At 45.4% G+C, this 13,996-nt stretch overlaps 1 protein-coding gene across 1 annotated transcript in view; it reads right to left on the reverse strand.

Moving 5' to 3' along the window:
• Window positions 1-337: 337 nt before the first annotated feature.
• Window positions 338-13,996, reverse strand: part of LOC146173641 (excitatory amino acid transporter-like) — a 122,002-nt gene continuing 108,343 nt past the window's right edge. The window contains exons 7-10 of the mRNA XM_084583767.1: window positions 13,435-13,668; window positions 11,307-11,501; window positions 10,398-10,532; window positions 338-6,016 (exon numbers count right to left, since the gene is read on the reverse strand). Coding sequence (XP_084439893.1) covers window positions 5,752-6,016; window positions 10,398-10,532; window positions 11,307-11,501; window positions 13,435-13,668 — 829 coding nt within the window. The 3' untranslated portion in view covers window positions 338-5,751. The remainder of the gene's footprint in view (window positions 6,017-10,397; window positions 10,533-11,306; window positions 11,502-13,434; window positions 13,669-13,996) is intronic.

Genomic DNA, 13,996 nt, shown 5'->3' on the forward strand with positions numbered 1-13,996 from the left:
AAAAACACAACAACAAAGCTTTCGTTCGAGGTTGCGATTTCATTTAGCGAGCTAGTTCTGTTAAGCACCTTAATATCATAGCTCAAACCAGGAGTAATGAAGTCAAATAGTACTATTGATGTGATTGAGGCCGCAACTATCAATTTTAGTTTTCAGTTCCTATGTTTGCGCAGAAAATAGCTTCAACACAGGCTTCTAGATAGTCCAGGCGAATCGACTGGAACTTGTTAATATGGGGCTTCCTTCGGGATCCTGCGATGCTCCCATTGTATGCATCAAAGTAGTCTTTACAACAGATTGGTCCGAATAAACCAGAAAAGAAAACAGGAACAAAACATACAGCATTTTATTGTTTTTTAATTCACTGAACGTTTCAATTTTCTGTTGTGTACACAATCGAATCGCTAAAAACTATGCCACAAAAGTAACACCAAAAACACAAAAAAACCATAGCATATGACTCGCTGCGATATACCGTGATACTCTGATGACTACATGTTTCAGGCAGTCTTGTAGAAAAAAGAAACAATAATAAAAAAATGAATCTTTTTTTTCCTAGGAAGAAAAGGAAGCATTTGATGGAAAGCAAACGAAAAATGTGGTGACGTGGGGGATATGTTAATGTGAATAGTCATAAATTTGGTCGTGGTTACGAAAATAGCTTATATATTTCTAGCAACCTGAGTGTATATGAGAATTTAATGATGGTGATTTAAAGATTCTACTTTTAAGATAAATTTTGTAAACAGGTATAAAAGTAGTGCTCAGCAGGTGAAATGTCACCTCTAAAAATGACGAAGATATTGCAGCTAGTCACGGCTTAGCGTTAGGAATAAGCAAGTTTCGAGATACGGCTGTTTCAGGTTTTAAGGAGATGATTACTTTGGTCGCAGATGGCGTGTTTCCCACGTGAATATTTAACCTCTGCATATGAACTTCTTTCAATCATCGAAAAACTCTGCATGCAATATTACGAGCAAAAAGCATTGGACAAACAAACAAAATAGATAAAGCTGGGGACGAAATATTGCCAGGGCGAACTATTTTTCGTATTGTATTTAAACAACGTGACAACCTCTCAATGAGAGTAAAATGTTTATGAAGGCAAGTGACGGCATTTAAAAACAAAACAAAAAAACAGTCACTTGACAGTTGCCTTCTCAAACAATTATATTATGCAACATCGTATTATTCTCAGTCTACATCAGTTTGAAAACTTGTACAATAATAAACATGCAATGGGCCAAAGAAAAAAAAAAACAATAAAGAGGACATGACCATAAACGCGTTGACGAGAGCACCTCATCCATGCAAGCATTCAAGTACAATCTTGTAAGACACGCTGCTTACCTGAAAAAGATTCATGTACAACAAATGCACGCTTACACGAAAAAAAAAAATGAAAGAAAAAAAAAACGATAAACACAAATGACTAAAGGCTGCGCAGCAAATGAGTGATGACGTGTGTAAACTGTGATGAAAAAGTGATGAGTTTCGCGCTATAGCTTGACTATAAGCATATTCTTTATTTAGATAATTCCAGTGTAGTAGGAAGTTGACTTCACTGAAAAGGTCATAAACATTTTGTGCTAGGGCAACGTTCGCTGAGACATAGGGCGTACTCAGGACGCGACTTGCGAGGAAAATGAAAACTTCTTTTAATGCATGTGTCCATCGGCACATTTGTGTCAGTGCACTTGGGCCGTTTTTTTAAATATTTTTCGTTTCAATAGGTCGATTAGAGCTTATAAACGAGAGCTTGTATTTATAAAAGACTAACTATAAACTCGCCGCATTTCACTGTTTTGCTAAAAACAACTGGTTAGGAAAACGATTTGCGATGGCTGAACAGATGTATTAATCGAATTGAGCTGAGTTATGCAACTTAAGAAGGAATGGAAAGTGCAATGAAAAGGGTTCATTTTGAGAAAAAACAGGGGGGTTGGATTAGTTAAGCAATTAAAAAAAAATTTAAGTGCTTTGAGTACAAGCGAGACATGCGCAGTCGGGTCAAGTGCCCCTGTAGCAGACCACCAGGTTTAATCATGATGATGAGCTGAGCATCGCTTCCTGGCAGCACAGAACGTGCTATGAAAAGCGAGTTTTATCGAAGGAAAGGAGATTTTGCCAATGGTTGGCTGGTCTCAGCATATGGTCACGCTAATTTTTTTCAACTATCTATGCTGTTCCAGTTCAGCAGAAGTAAAAAAACATTATGCTACGCAACTGGCTAACCAAATGTTTTTTTTTCCCCCACTCTCTTTGGTCATGAACGTTTCTTGTGCTGTCCTAGACAGAAATGTCGTACACCGGATCATGAAAGCAGTTGTAAAACAGAAGAAGGACTTAAATAAGAGAGCCTTGGCCGAATCGCAGCTACAGCGATGTTCAACAGCAGCATAGGAAGTCCTTTAATAATAGCCCAAGGCCACTCCAAATGATAAGGGAAGATATGACTGCCAATCTCAGGCAGCTCTCTCATCTCTTCGTTATTAACGAGGCGTGCATTCTGGGGTAAGTTTAAAGCACCAAGAACACCGCCCACCCGTAATCTGTCACGCTATCTCCAAGCATAACACCATACCTTATGCGAAAACTGAGGTCCAAGGCCGAGGCTGTCGCACAATTTCGCAAACCTAAGCGTGGCTACAGTGTCTTCGAGGAAAGCTAGCTCCCTGCATTGCCTGAGCCTTCTCGGGCAGCTGCACCCAATTTAGCGTAACACGACCTTTACGTAACACGACCTTGAAATACAAACGGAAGGTGGAGGCGGGAGTGGAAGGATAGGAGGCAGGAATGTTTGGAAACACAAAGCCCATAGAAAATGGAACATTTACGTTTGACCTTGCGTGAAGGTGTCCGTTTGCGCAAAAAATAACGTGCCGAAGGTCGCTTGATGAAAACAAACTCTTCCGTACACGGACGCCGTCTCTCTTGTCATGTTTGGAAACGGGCCAGGAAGTTACTAGGCGGGGTCGGTCGGTCGCCGACTGCATCAAAACGGCCGCGCCACGCAGATAAAACTGAAACAATGAATTAACCGGATGTTGCGGAAGAAAGGGTGGAAGCGAGGCCATTTTGAAGAGAGTCCCGTAACGTGCAACGCCTTTTGTGGCAATGTGTAGGAAGTCAGACGCAGATTAGTACAGCGCGACCCACGCTGTTTCTTATTGGACTGGGTTTCCAGAGGGTACTAGTCAGTCTACAATTGGTGAAAAGTAATTAGCGACACGTCACGACACTGGTCACGTCAGCAGGTGCTAATCAAATCCATTTTAGTCATACAGGACTGCACCTACGTATCAAAGACATTGATATGCGTTGTACCGCAACGTGGAGCATCTTGTGGGGGTACTGATCGCCTAACCGGTATTACCCCCAAAAACTTTTGCGCTTTGAAGATAACTATATTTCATTTTTAAGTTCCTGCCTTGTTCGAACCGTTGATACATGACGTCAAAACATGTTGGCTTTCCATCTGTTTACATTATATAATGGCTTCGCGGGACATCCAGTGAAAATCATCCAGGAGTATCTAGAACATTGTTTCAACCAATGTTTTCAGACTCAGGGAGTTTACAAACAAGCTGAGAAGCCTGATGATGAGCACGGGACGGGACATTGACAGCAGGCTGTAGATTAACCGAAGTGCCGCTGACTTTAGCATGTTTTCACGGAAGACCCCGTATTCCTGCAGTGTGTTCGCTATTTGGACAAGGCAATCGGTTCCCCTACTCCGGCGCTGCACGCCGTTTTCACCCCCACCAAGCGTTCTATAAGTAGCGCACGCATCTCGATTTGTCAAGCGGAGCCGTTTTCAGCCTGGTGGTCCTAAGACGCATTCTTGGGGCGCGGAGACGTTCCGCGGCACCCTTTTGGGGGTGCACTTGCCTTTCGGAACCTTCTTTATTTTCAGAACCCCTGCGCGGCTGCAAAGCAGAGTATAGAGCGAAGGTTCTGGCTACGTTGACGCATTCAGAGCCTTTTCACCGGGATTGCAACAACAGCGCAGTGGAGAACCGCCTCCTTCTTGGATACGCAACGAGGAGACACGGTTCTGTTTGAGAGGTAAAATACAAATATACAGAATAAGAAAGTTAACTGTCGTCAGCTTTACAAGACACTGCATGCCACTTCAGTTATCGTCTCTCAGTGAAGGCTAGGGGTTGGGTAGTGTCCCTGACACAGGCTTCTGTACGGCACACATTCACAGCTTTGAGAGGGAAAGGGTCACTTCAGCTGGTGTTCGGTTTGCGCCATCGTGTACTTCACCATTGTCGCAATGTGAACTAGTTAGGAATGGCATCTATCCGAAATCCTCAAATTTAAGGACGCTGTGGGTACACGGTGCGTGACGTCTGTTCGACTGGCCCGTAAAGGCGAGTGACGCCATAACAGCATTTCACATTGGACATGGACCCAATGAAGTTGGCGATGCGTTGGAAGAAGAAGCTTGTACGAGAAAAGAGAAGATGTACTTAATATTTTACTTTACGATTACAACGATGCGTTAGAAAACGATGGCGCCAGTTTGTGTGGTGGTTTCACAAGACGTGATGTTCTGGGCTGACTCAAGCATGCCAGCTAGGGCGAAGTATCATGTATCATTTATCCTGCATTATCTCGCCAGCAATGCGATACGCTCCCAACACGTGCCACCGTTGTATACAATGTTGAAATCTGCCTCAAACGCACGAGTCTGGACTGTATTTTCGCGTTCCTCACTGGGATGTGAAAATATTTGTAAACGGCGCGATATCGCTGTTTTCGGTTTCCCTCAGTCCTGGATGAGTAATTAAGATTAAACAAACAAGGTGGCAAGATGTGACACTAAGGTAGTTACTGCGCATGCTCAGGTGACTTCAGCAAACATTTACATCGCGCAAGGGTTGCTGAAGCGGCACCTTGACAGATATAGTCCAAAGATACAGACAGTGGTAACTAATGTGCCCTTGGTCCATTCTTCGTCCTGCTGACTGGGGAACAATGAATGAAGATCAGACTTCAAGTGAGGTGCTAACAGCTTTAAATACAAATTTCCTTCATAGGAATGGTAGTTATTTCCTGGCATTACTCAATTCATTTTATGCAATCTTTGTTGGCTCTAAAAAATTTGACAGAACAATCGTGCTTATAGCCAAAATATCTCGTGGCTTCAATCCTTAATTGATAGCTTTTCCGTAGCGAACCATCCCCAGTCCAGCAAAGGTAAATTTTCAAGAGACGGAAGAATTCTCATTCGCTTTGCCTTAAAGGATCTTCAGTTAGCACAAAATTAATACGTATAGCTTTATCACACTAATCTTTGTATAGAACGCGACCAGCGGGGTAAATTGTCAGTGTCTCTTTGATTTCCTTTCTACTGATGAAAGAAGAAGCCTATTTCACAGCATCAGTATTTCGTTAGTTCACTCGGTGCAAGCTGCTCGAGGAGCTTAGCTGATGGAGTCATCCTTGATACGCAGACCTGCGCAGTGAGTAGCAAGCAGCGAATGCACAAACACTTTCACGACAGGTGCCGCGTGTCGGAGCACTCAAATGTCGGGCGTCGAGTACCCCAGAACTCGACTGCTGTTATCGCCATAAACACATCTTAGGCTGCAGCTACATACATGTGTCTCACGTCAAGACGGATGAATGGTTTTCAGCGCGGGTTGGGGGGAGGAGGGAAGGGAAGCGATGAAGGAGAGGTGCGGAAGGGTCGGAAGAAACACGCTTTCCGTTTGTGTCCACGTTGACGTCGTGGCGTCCTTAGATCTGCGTTTCACTGTTTCCCTCGGTGCTGACGAAGTTCTGTCCCGGGTTTGCCCCGTAGTCTGGCGGTGCCGAGACTCCGGGCGCGGCGATGCCGCTGGGTCGCCGAAGGTAAGAGCCCTTGCGACCGGCTTCGCCCATCTCAAGCTCGAGCCGGGCGTGTTCGGCGTCCATCTTGTCCAGTTCTCCCTTGGACAGGTGGTAGACGATACCCGCCCCGAAGGCGTCACCCAGGACGTTGATGGACGTGCGAATACGGTCCCTGCGCAACAGGAAAGGGCGCCAAAGGCTTGTATACGAATGAATAATTTTTCCTTTTTTTTCATGCAGTATGAAAGCAAGATGGAAAGACTTGACTCTTGTTCAAGGCGTGTTTTCCCACCAGTTGAGTTTATTGAGCTGAAAGGCCAAATTTCGAGGCCACCAAACTCTGTATGGAATTCAAGCTAAACTCATTGAGAAAGCCAGCGTCTAGAAAAGAGAAAGAGTAAAGATTTTAAGACAGAGATGTGGAATGACAAGGTGACGGAGTCCATGACGAGCACATATGTCGGCCAAGCAGCCACAGATGTAAACGAATTCCAAAGCGAACGTTGTAGCAGTATGGCCCCGTAATGGGAAAGTAAGATCCATTTGCTAGGAAGGTTATGAAGTTTGGAGATGGTGGGAAAGGTCTACAGATAGCCTGGTATCAGTACAAAGTCTGCCTTCGTTGGCTTCATTGAAGAGTGTTCTCAAAAGGTTCGAGCACAAGTGAAGAGAGAAATAAAGAGATAGAGCTAGGGAGAGGGGTTAAAATGACTGGCGGTCTGTTTTACACATCATCACCATCATCATCATCAGCCTGACTATACCCACTGCAGGGCGAAGGCCTCTCCCATATTTCTCCACTTGACCCAGTTCTGTGCTAGGTGCATCCACTTGACCTCTGCGAACTTCTTAACCTCATCCGCCTACCTAACTTTCTGCCGTCCCTTGCTACGCTTTCCTTCCCTTGGAATCCAGTTTGCTACCCTAAACGACCACATAGTTTATATAGTTTATATATACACATAGTTTTATACAAAGGAGAGAAATCTTTTATATCAAGCTGGTTTTTGATTAGCTTGTGAAAGAGACCTTAAAAGATCCTCATGCTCCGCCAGTGCGCTTGATGGTATCTGACGTCTGATGGCATCTGATGGCCTTGGAGCTGTGTAGTTGGCTCTGGACTGACTCGTGGTGTGATTGCCCGGGTTTCGTTTTTTTCTTCTAGCTTTTGCGTATTGCTGCATACTCTTTATCTATCGCCGCTGTAAGTTTTCGGAAATAGATTACTACGATCACGGTGCAATTTACTCAGTGACAACGAAGAAATTTGCTACCCTCCTGGCACGAAGATAAAAAAGTGATTGCCCGATTTTGAATGATGCAGTCCTTATGTCTTAGAGTGGAGAGTGTGAGACATCTTGTCAATATTGGTGGGGGAGGCATGAGACAGTTCTAAGCACTACAAGGGTTGGAAGAAAAAACAAAATGGAGAAGGATGCAAACGTGAAAAATGTCAACAGAGAGTAGTTAGGACAAGATCAACCGCAAGGTGCTTTTAGAAACGTTGCCCCATCTGAAAATGGGACAAATCTGCAAAAACGACGCAGGGTTTTAAAGTAAATATGAGGCAGTGCCAAAATTCCCCGTGAACCAGGGCCAAGTAAAACTGTGTTTGATATAACGCTCATTGTACTACCAGGGGGAGTTCAAGGTAAAAACAGCACAGAAAATATTTGACAATCAGTCAACAAGGACGTGGTTACTCGATACCTAAGCATGCGCAGACGTTTGATGGGCATCGGCCTTGAACATTTGCTGGGCTCTCGCGAGCTGCTTACTCTATAGTAATTACGAATACAGCTCATTCGTTTGGTAGAACGAAGAACCACGGAACTGTGACGACGCATGGTAGGTTACACAGACTAGAACTAGCAGCCGCACATTCCAATGGCATAAAACAAGCAATAGAGACACCGTCTAGCCCAGGTAGTGGGAGTTTCGAGGCGCCAACGTGGGGTAAGTTGTGCCAAAAGAGTTATCCACGCCCGGGGGAACGCGGCAGGAAGAGGAGCCCCTGTGGCGTCTTTCTAAAAACAAACTCTGGAACGCGACCAGAGACCTCGCTCTTCTTCGTGTCACTGCTCACGAGGGTCCTAGACGTCCGGACTGCAGAAGAGAACTGAAGGGGGGAATGGAAATTGTTCAAAACTATACAAAAGATAAGCGATACAACGTGAAAGCAAGAGAGAGAGAGAAAAAAAAAAGAGATCAGCAGTGCGCCTTTGTTTAGGACACACTACAGGTCTTGGCTACGGAACTCGCCAGACAGCATTCGCCGGCTAAGAGCTCTTTCGTAGTTTCTGTACATTCCCCCTATTTTGGCGCGACGGCCGGGGGCTTGTAAGAAGCCAGCGCCCGAAAATAAGACAACTCGGCTTTCCCTTCGTGATTGCTTGGCCCACTGGTCCCTTTGCCACGTGTATACCACAGCGGCTACGCCACCGCCGACAGGGTGTTGCAAACGACCACCCGCGTTGCCCTGACACGCCGTAAGCGTTTAGGGAGGGAATTCGGCCACACAGCCTTGAACTGACAAATACGGAGAGAACAAGACAAGCGGGAAGGTTGTTTGCTTCTTGGCAAAGCGGGAGAACAAAGGAGATGGTGACAGCTTTCGTCGAGCGACAGAAACCTGAGGCCGAACAGCGAGCATCCGACAGTCCCGAGGTGAATCATCGTGCATTGAACAGCCCATGGAGTCATGATAAAGCACTGGAATATCCTAGGGACAGTTGTGGTCATGAAAGTTGCATTCCGGGTGGCACCGAAATCTAGCTTCAAGACCTAAATCCGCTGCCAAGATAAGTGTACACGCACCAACAGTCTTTACTGACAGAGTGCTTACGGGAGACGATAGGACAAGAGTAATAGTTAAGAAGGCACTTTACATAAATTGTTCGGGGTGGCCAGTGTCACAGAAACGTTTGATAAAACTTCATTTCCTACAGTAGGGGCCCTGAAGGACACTCAGCTAGGTGTCAGGTGTGCCTTGTAGAAGGCTAATAGAGCCCTTCGTCCTTTCGGTGGCACGATACTGGTGCAATGCAGTTTTGACAAAGCTTATCGTCTCGTTTACAATAAGTTAATAATAAGCTCACGTTTGACGTTGCCGAACGCGTGTAGATTAATTCGAAGCGGTTCTTCAGCAAGGAATAGTCACAGCTTTAGAAGCGGAGACGACAATTGCGCGCGAATGGTTACTTAACGCGCGAACACTGAACCTCTTCGCACTGGGCCTCTTTGCCGAGAATTCCGCGTTAACGCAAACAAACCGTTTATGTAATCTAAACTTCCTAGAAGCGCTTGCCCCTTCTTCAAGCAGTGTGAGTGAAGTGAGCAGTTTTTGTTGAGCGCTCTGTCAGAACACTTCAACGAAGTTCTATTTACAGTTCGGCACCGAGGTAGTCCAACAGTGCTAACAAGAGTTACATCAGGCTAGGAATCAGAAGTCTCGGTCCGACGCCAGGCCCACAATAGACACCAAGTGTTGAAGGGCAGTGGGGGAACTGCCAACAGCGCAGACGCCACGGAGTGCTGGCCGTGTCCGTCTTGCGGCCCCAGCACCATTAGACTTGAAAATAAACAGCATCACTCTTATCCGCAAGCTCATTGTATCCCGAATTTCAGTGTTTTCTTCTTGGACAATTTTCTAACAATTGAACATTCTGAGACAACCGAAAGCTTCGAAACAGATTGCCTATAAGTTGTGCTAAACGTCATAGCAAGGTCACGACAAAGAATCAATATCAAAGAATTGCGCAGAGTGCAGTTGCAGAGCTTTCAGGGTGTTACTAGTGCCATGTCCGTTTTCGGAGTGTGTGAGCACATTTTGCAGAAGAGCGCGCTATGCTGACCCCGTTGCATGTATGGCCATCGTCATTATTTTGCGCTCTCCAAATAGTCAGCTGGAGTTCCCAGCATAGTGCTAGACTTCATACATCTAGCTTTACAAGGATTGAGAGTCTTCTGCAGAGACTGAAGCCTGGCTGAATGAAACTATCTTGCATTTAAGCTTATATATGCTATAAGGAGCAAAATGGTTTCAGGCCGCAGAATCTGCATATGAGACCGCCTCTCGTTTTAGGCAGTGGCTCCACAGTTCATTCGTGGTGATGAGAGTCTGGAATACGCGGTATGATATTGAATAGTCAAATGGCCTGATTGTTCGCGGACCTCTCACATATGCGCTTTCTAGATTTTACCCCCCCCCCCCCCCCAGAAGACATCCCTACTGAAAAAATTGTATGAGGCCATAACCTCACATTTTCTCACACAATCTCGCTCAATTCGGAAAGAAATCACATATATATCGCATATAATTGCATATATCTCATAGTATCTTGTTCATTATCATAAATTATGCGAAATATTTATGATAATGATGTCCACCGTATGACAGTCTATGCGACTTGGTGAGATTTTGTGAGGTTATTTCCCGGTAGAAGTTTTAATTTTTCAGTAGGGATTTGCTCCAAACTTTCACGCTGGTAAATGTCGTATGTTCAACGAGACTAGACGGAACCGAGAGGAAGATAAATAAAGGATGAACTCACAGCATCCAGTCGACAGCAACAATCATGGAGATGTCTTCTGTGGGCAACCCTACTGATGTGAGCACCAGCAACATGGTGACAAGACCCGCGCTGGGCACACTGGCTGCGCCAATGCTGGCAGCCGTGGCCGTCAAACTGCGCAGAGGAAACAGCGAAATTTAGACGGCGCTGAACCATAATGGGTAATACCGGGCACATCCGTACAGCGCGTAAAATACAAGCATTCTGCAGATATCAGTTGTTGAAACTGCCCTAGGTCGACCAAACTTGGACATTGCCTGAGTGCCCCGTAAGTTAAAATAACATCGTCACATCTCCAAGTTTGACATCGGTCTGACTGCAGGAACTGTGCCGTAAAAATGCGCGAAAATACTAAGGGCCGCAATTCAGCATGATTCCAGCGCTGAACTCACTGCTAAAACTTCAGTGCATCCTTGCAAGATTAAAAAAAAGCAAACACCTTGCCGCCTGTCATAGAGTGCCTTAATTATTTTGGGGGGAAGGACATTTAAGTCAGTCACAACTGGAGTATCTTTGTTGGAGGGATGACACAACTGTCTTTTTATCAATAGCCTTTTTACCGATAGCCTGTCGTGTGGCTCTTAAGTGAGTTTCCTTTCCCTACTTCCCGCTTCCAAGACGAGCGCTTTCCTTGGCTTGTATGCGTGCGCATGACTTCACCTGCTTCTAGCCACGCGTACTTTAGCCAACAACGCACAGACTTCTATTTATAGTTGCGCCAAGCATTACGAAAGCCGACAAGTGTGGCATGATTCATAAGCTGTGTTAAATGTTTGTAGCCAATAACTCTACACCTTAGCCTGGGGTCATATGACTTCGATGAAAGCATTTCTGCAAGAGCTGACCTGGAAGTCATGCGAAAGGGGCTGACTGTCGTGAGAACTCTACCTGACAGCAATAACTTCTCCAATGGAGAGGTTGATGCCGTTCATCTGAGCGATGAAGATGGCAGCGACGGCTTCGTAGAGTGCCGTGCCATCCATGTTGACGGTGGCACCGACGGGCAGAACGAATCGGGTCACCCGCTTGTCAATGTGGTTGTTCTCTTCCAAGCATCGGAATGTCACCGGCAGAGTGGCCGCACTGCGAGAAGGTCAAAGTTCCAATGTGTAAACTATTACTCTTACCTTTTCCCCTGGCAGAAACTGTAGCGTGCACCACGTAACTGCCTTAATACTACCGGAGAGCGTAGAGGCGCAGCTTTCAGAAATTAAGTCCTTTTCTGAATTTTGCCTTTCAGGTGAGGAAATATCGCTGCGCGATCTATAGTTCAGGCATCCCTTTGCGCCTTTATTGCCACACCTACGTCCAATTAAACAGCGGGAAATAAGCTTGCGACTCCGTTCACATCGATGCGATTAGAAGGTTTGACAATGATAAGACACTTGAAATAGGACACTTGACACTCTGGTACTCGACACATGAAATATGATTAAATTCCGCCTTCATAAGCAGCGCAAAGTGTATCTGCTGTGCTTATATTTAAGCCCGTAATACGATTTTACATCGTACTCTGCATATGGCGAGGGCAATAACTGTTCACCTCTTCAGCATTGGCATTTCTCCAAATAACATGTGGCCTGAGGGAATTCCACTGGCCTTCGTTTGAACCCATATATGCTTATTCTATTTGCGATTTAGCCTTGTCCTCTGCCCTTCATTTGCAGATCACTAGCAGGTCCGGTGGCGTGCGCATGTTTGCTGTTTGCTTTCCCTGGTGGCTGCACCTTTAAAATAGCAGTAGTTTTCGATGTACCACTTTCAGGCCACTCATTTTTCACATTTTAATCGATGAGGCTGCTGCGGTACAGGATGTAAAATGGCCGCCGCTATCCCCTCTAGTGGAAGTATTAAATATTCGAACCCATCACAAATCACATTCACACAAAAAAATAGCTGAACAGATTATAGCAACTTTGCGGGCTAGTGTTTCACGTGTTGTAAAATCATCATTATCAGCCGGACTATACCCACTGCACAGGGCGAAGACCTCTCCCATATTCCTCCAATTAACCCGGTCATTCACTAGCTGCATCCACTTGAATCCTGCGAACTTCTTAACCTCATCCGCCCACCTAACTTTTTGGCACCCTCTGCTACGCTTTGCTTCCCTTGGAATCCAGTTTGTTACCCTAAGCGACCATCGGTTATCCTCTCTTCGCACTACATGTCCTGCCCATGCCCATTTCTTCTTCTGGATTTCCACTAGAATGTGAGTAACTTGAGTTATTTCTCTGACCCACTCTGCACGCTTCCTCTCTTAATGTTACCCCTACCATTTTTCGTTCCTTAACCATCTGCGTTGTCCTCAACTGAAGTAGAACCGTCTTGGTTAGCCTTGTAAAATAGTCTTGTTTTAATAAGATGAGACGGCCTGAATACAAGGGCACGAAGAAACAGTATTAATGATGCAGGTGTATCTGCGCCCGCGGTGTGACCTCTTGTTGACCATTAAAGCATTTTGGCATCGTTTATCATGCAGGGGCATTTTTTCTAGATTAAAAAATATTACCGAACTTGTTACATTTTATAGGAGAGGTAGGATGAATTCGAAGTATAGCGGTACGTGCATATATTAGCGCATTGTAGATTTACAATGATCCCTACGGGTAACCCAAAACTGCGGGCTGTTTTGAAACAGTGCTCTTTAAATCCATTTTAATATAGGAGCCATTATTTCAAACTGACAGGCGGCAAAATTTTAAAGCCAATTTTCTCGACAGCAAACGAATTTTTCATTGCCACAAAAACGTGAACGCAGCTACAAAAAGGCAGAGGACGGATTTTTTTTTTTTTTCATTAGAAACGTGAAATTGAATGTAGTTGGATTTAGTGCCACCTTTTTAGCCTATCCTCTTTTTAAGTACTACGAATTCACTTTGCAAAGGGCAAATGTAGTAGTTTACTAAGACAAACTTGAATAAATAGGTAGCATAGCCCCTGAGTGTAGTGGCTTTTCGTGAAAGAGGGAGCAGGGGAGCACCACTCGTCTTCACGGGGAGAAGGGGCCTCTCACCTGGAGGCCGTGCCGAGCGCAGTGATCCATGCTTGAAGCATGCCCTTGAAGAAGGTGACAGGGTTCTTCCGAGTGATGAGGAAGTAGATGAGCGGCAGCGTTATACAGGCGTGGATAAGGAGGCCAGTGATGACGGTCAACATGTAGAGACCCAGCTGCTGCGCTGTGAGTGCCAAGTCCTTGATGGACATGATCTTGCCGATGATCAGAGACATGATGCCGAAGGGTGAGTACCTGCGAATAGAGGTCGAGAGGAAAAGTGGGTACAGTAGCCTGCGTAGAAACATTCGAGTGCGAAGCACGATGTTGAGAACATCAGCCTTTTGAAAGGTGCCTTCGAAGTGAGCACTGTTCGGCGAAGATCGCCGCGTCGCCCAGACTAAATGTTTCAGACTAAACCAGGAGGACAGTTGTGGAGCGTGGTTTGAATAAGCGAACGCGGTGATAAACGTAGCTCTTCTTGTTTTAGTAACCTTTCCTGCGCTGCTGTCGCCGATTTGTTGGGGCCAATATAACATAGTCGGAAACACCAGAGCTATGCTCCATTCTGTTACGCTTAAAG

This window comes from Amblyomma maculatum, chromosome 11 (genome assembly GCF_055883805.1).
Source record: "Amblyomma maculatum isolate TAMU_Amacu chromosome 11, ASM5588380v1, whole genome shotgun sequence".
Lineage (NCBI taxonomy): Eukaryota > Metazoa > Arthropoda > Arachnida > Ixodida > Ixodidae > Amblyomma > Amblyomma maculatum.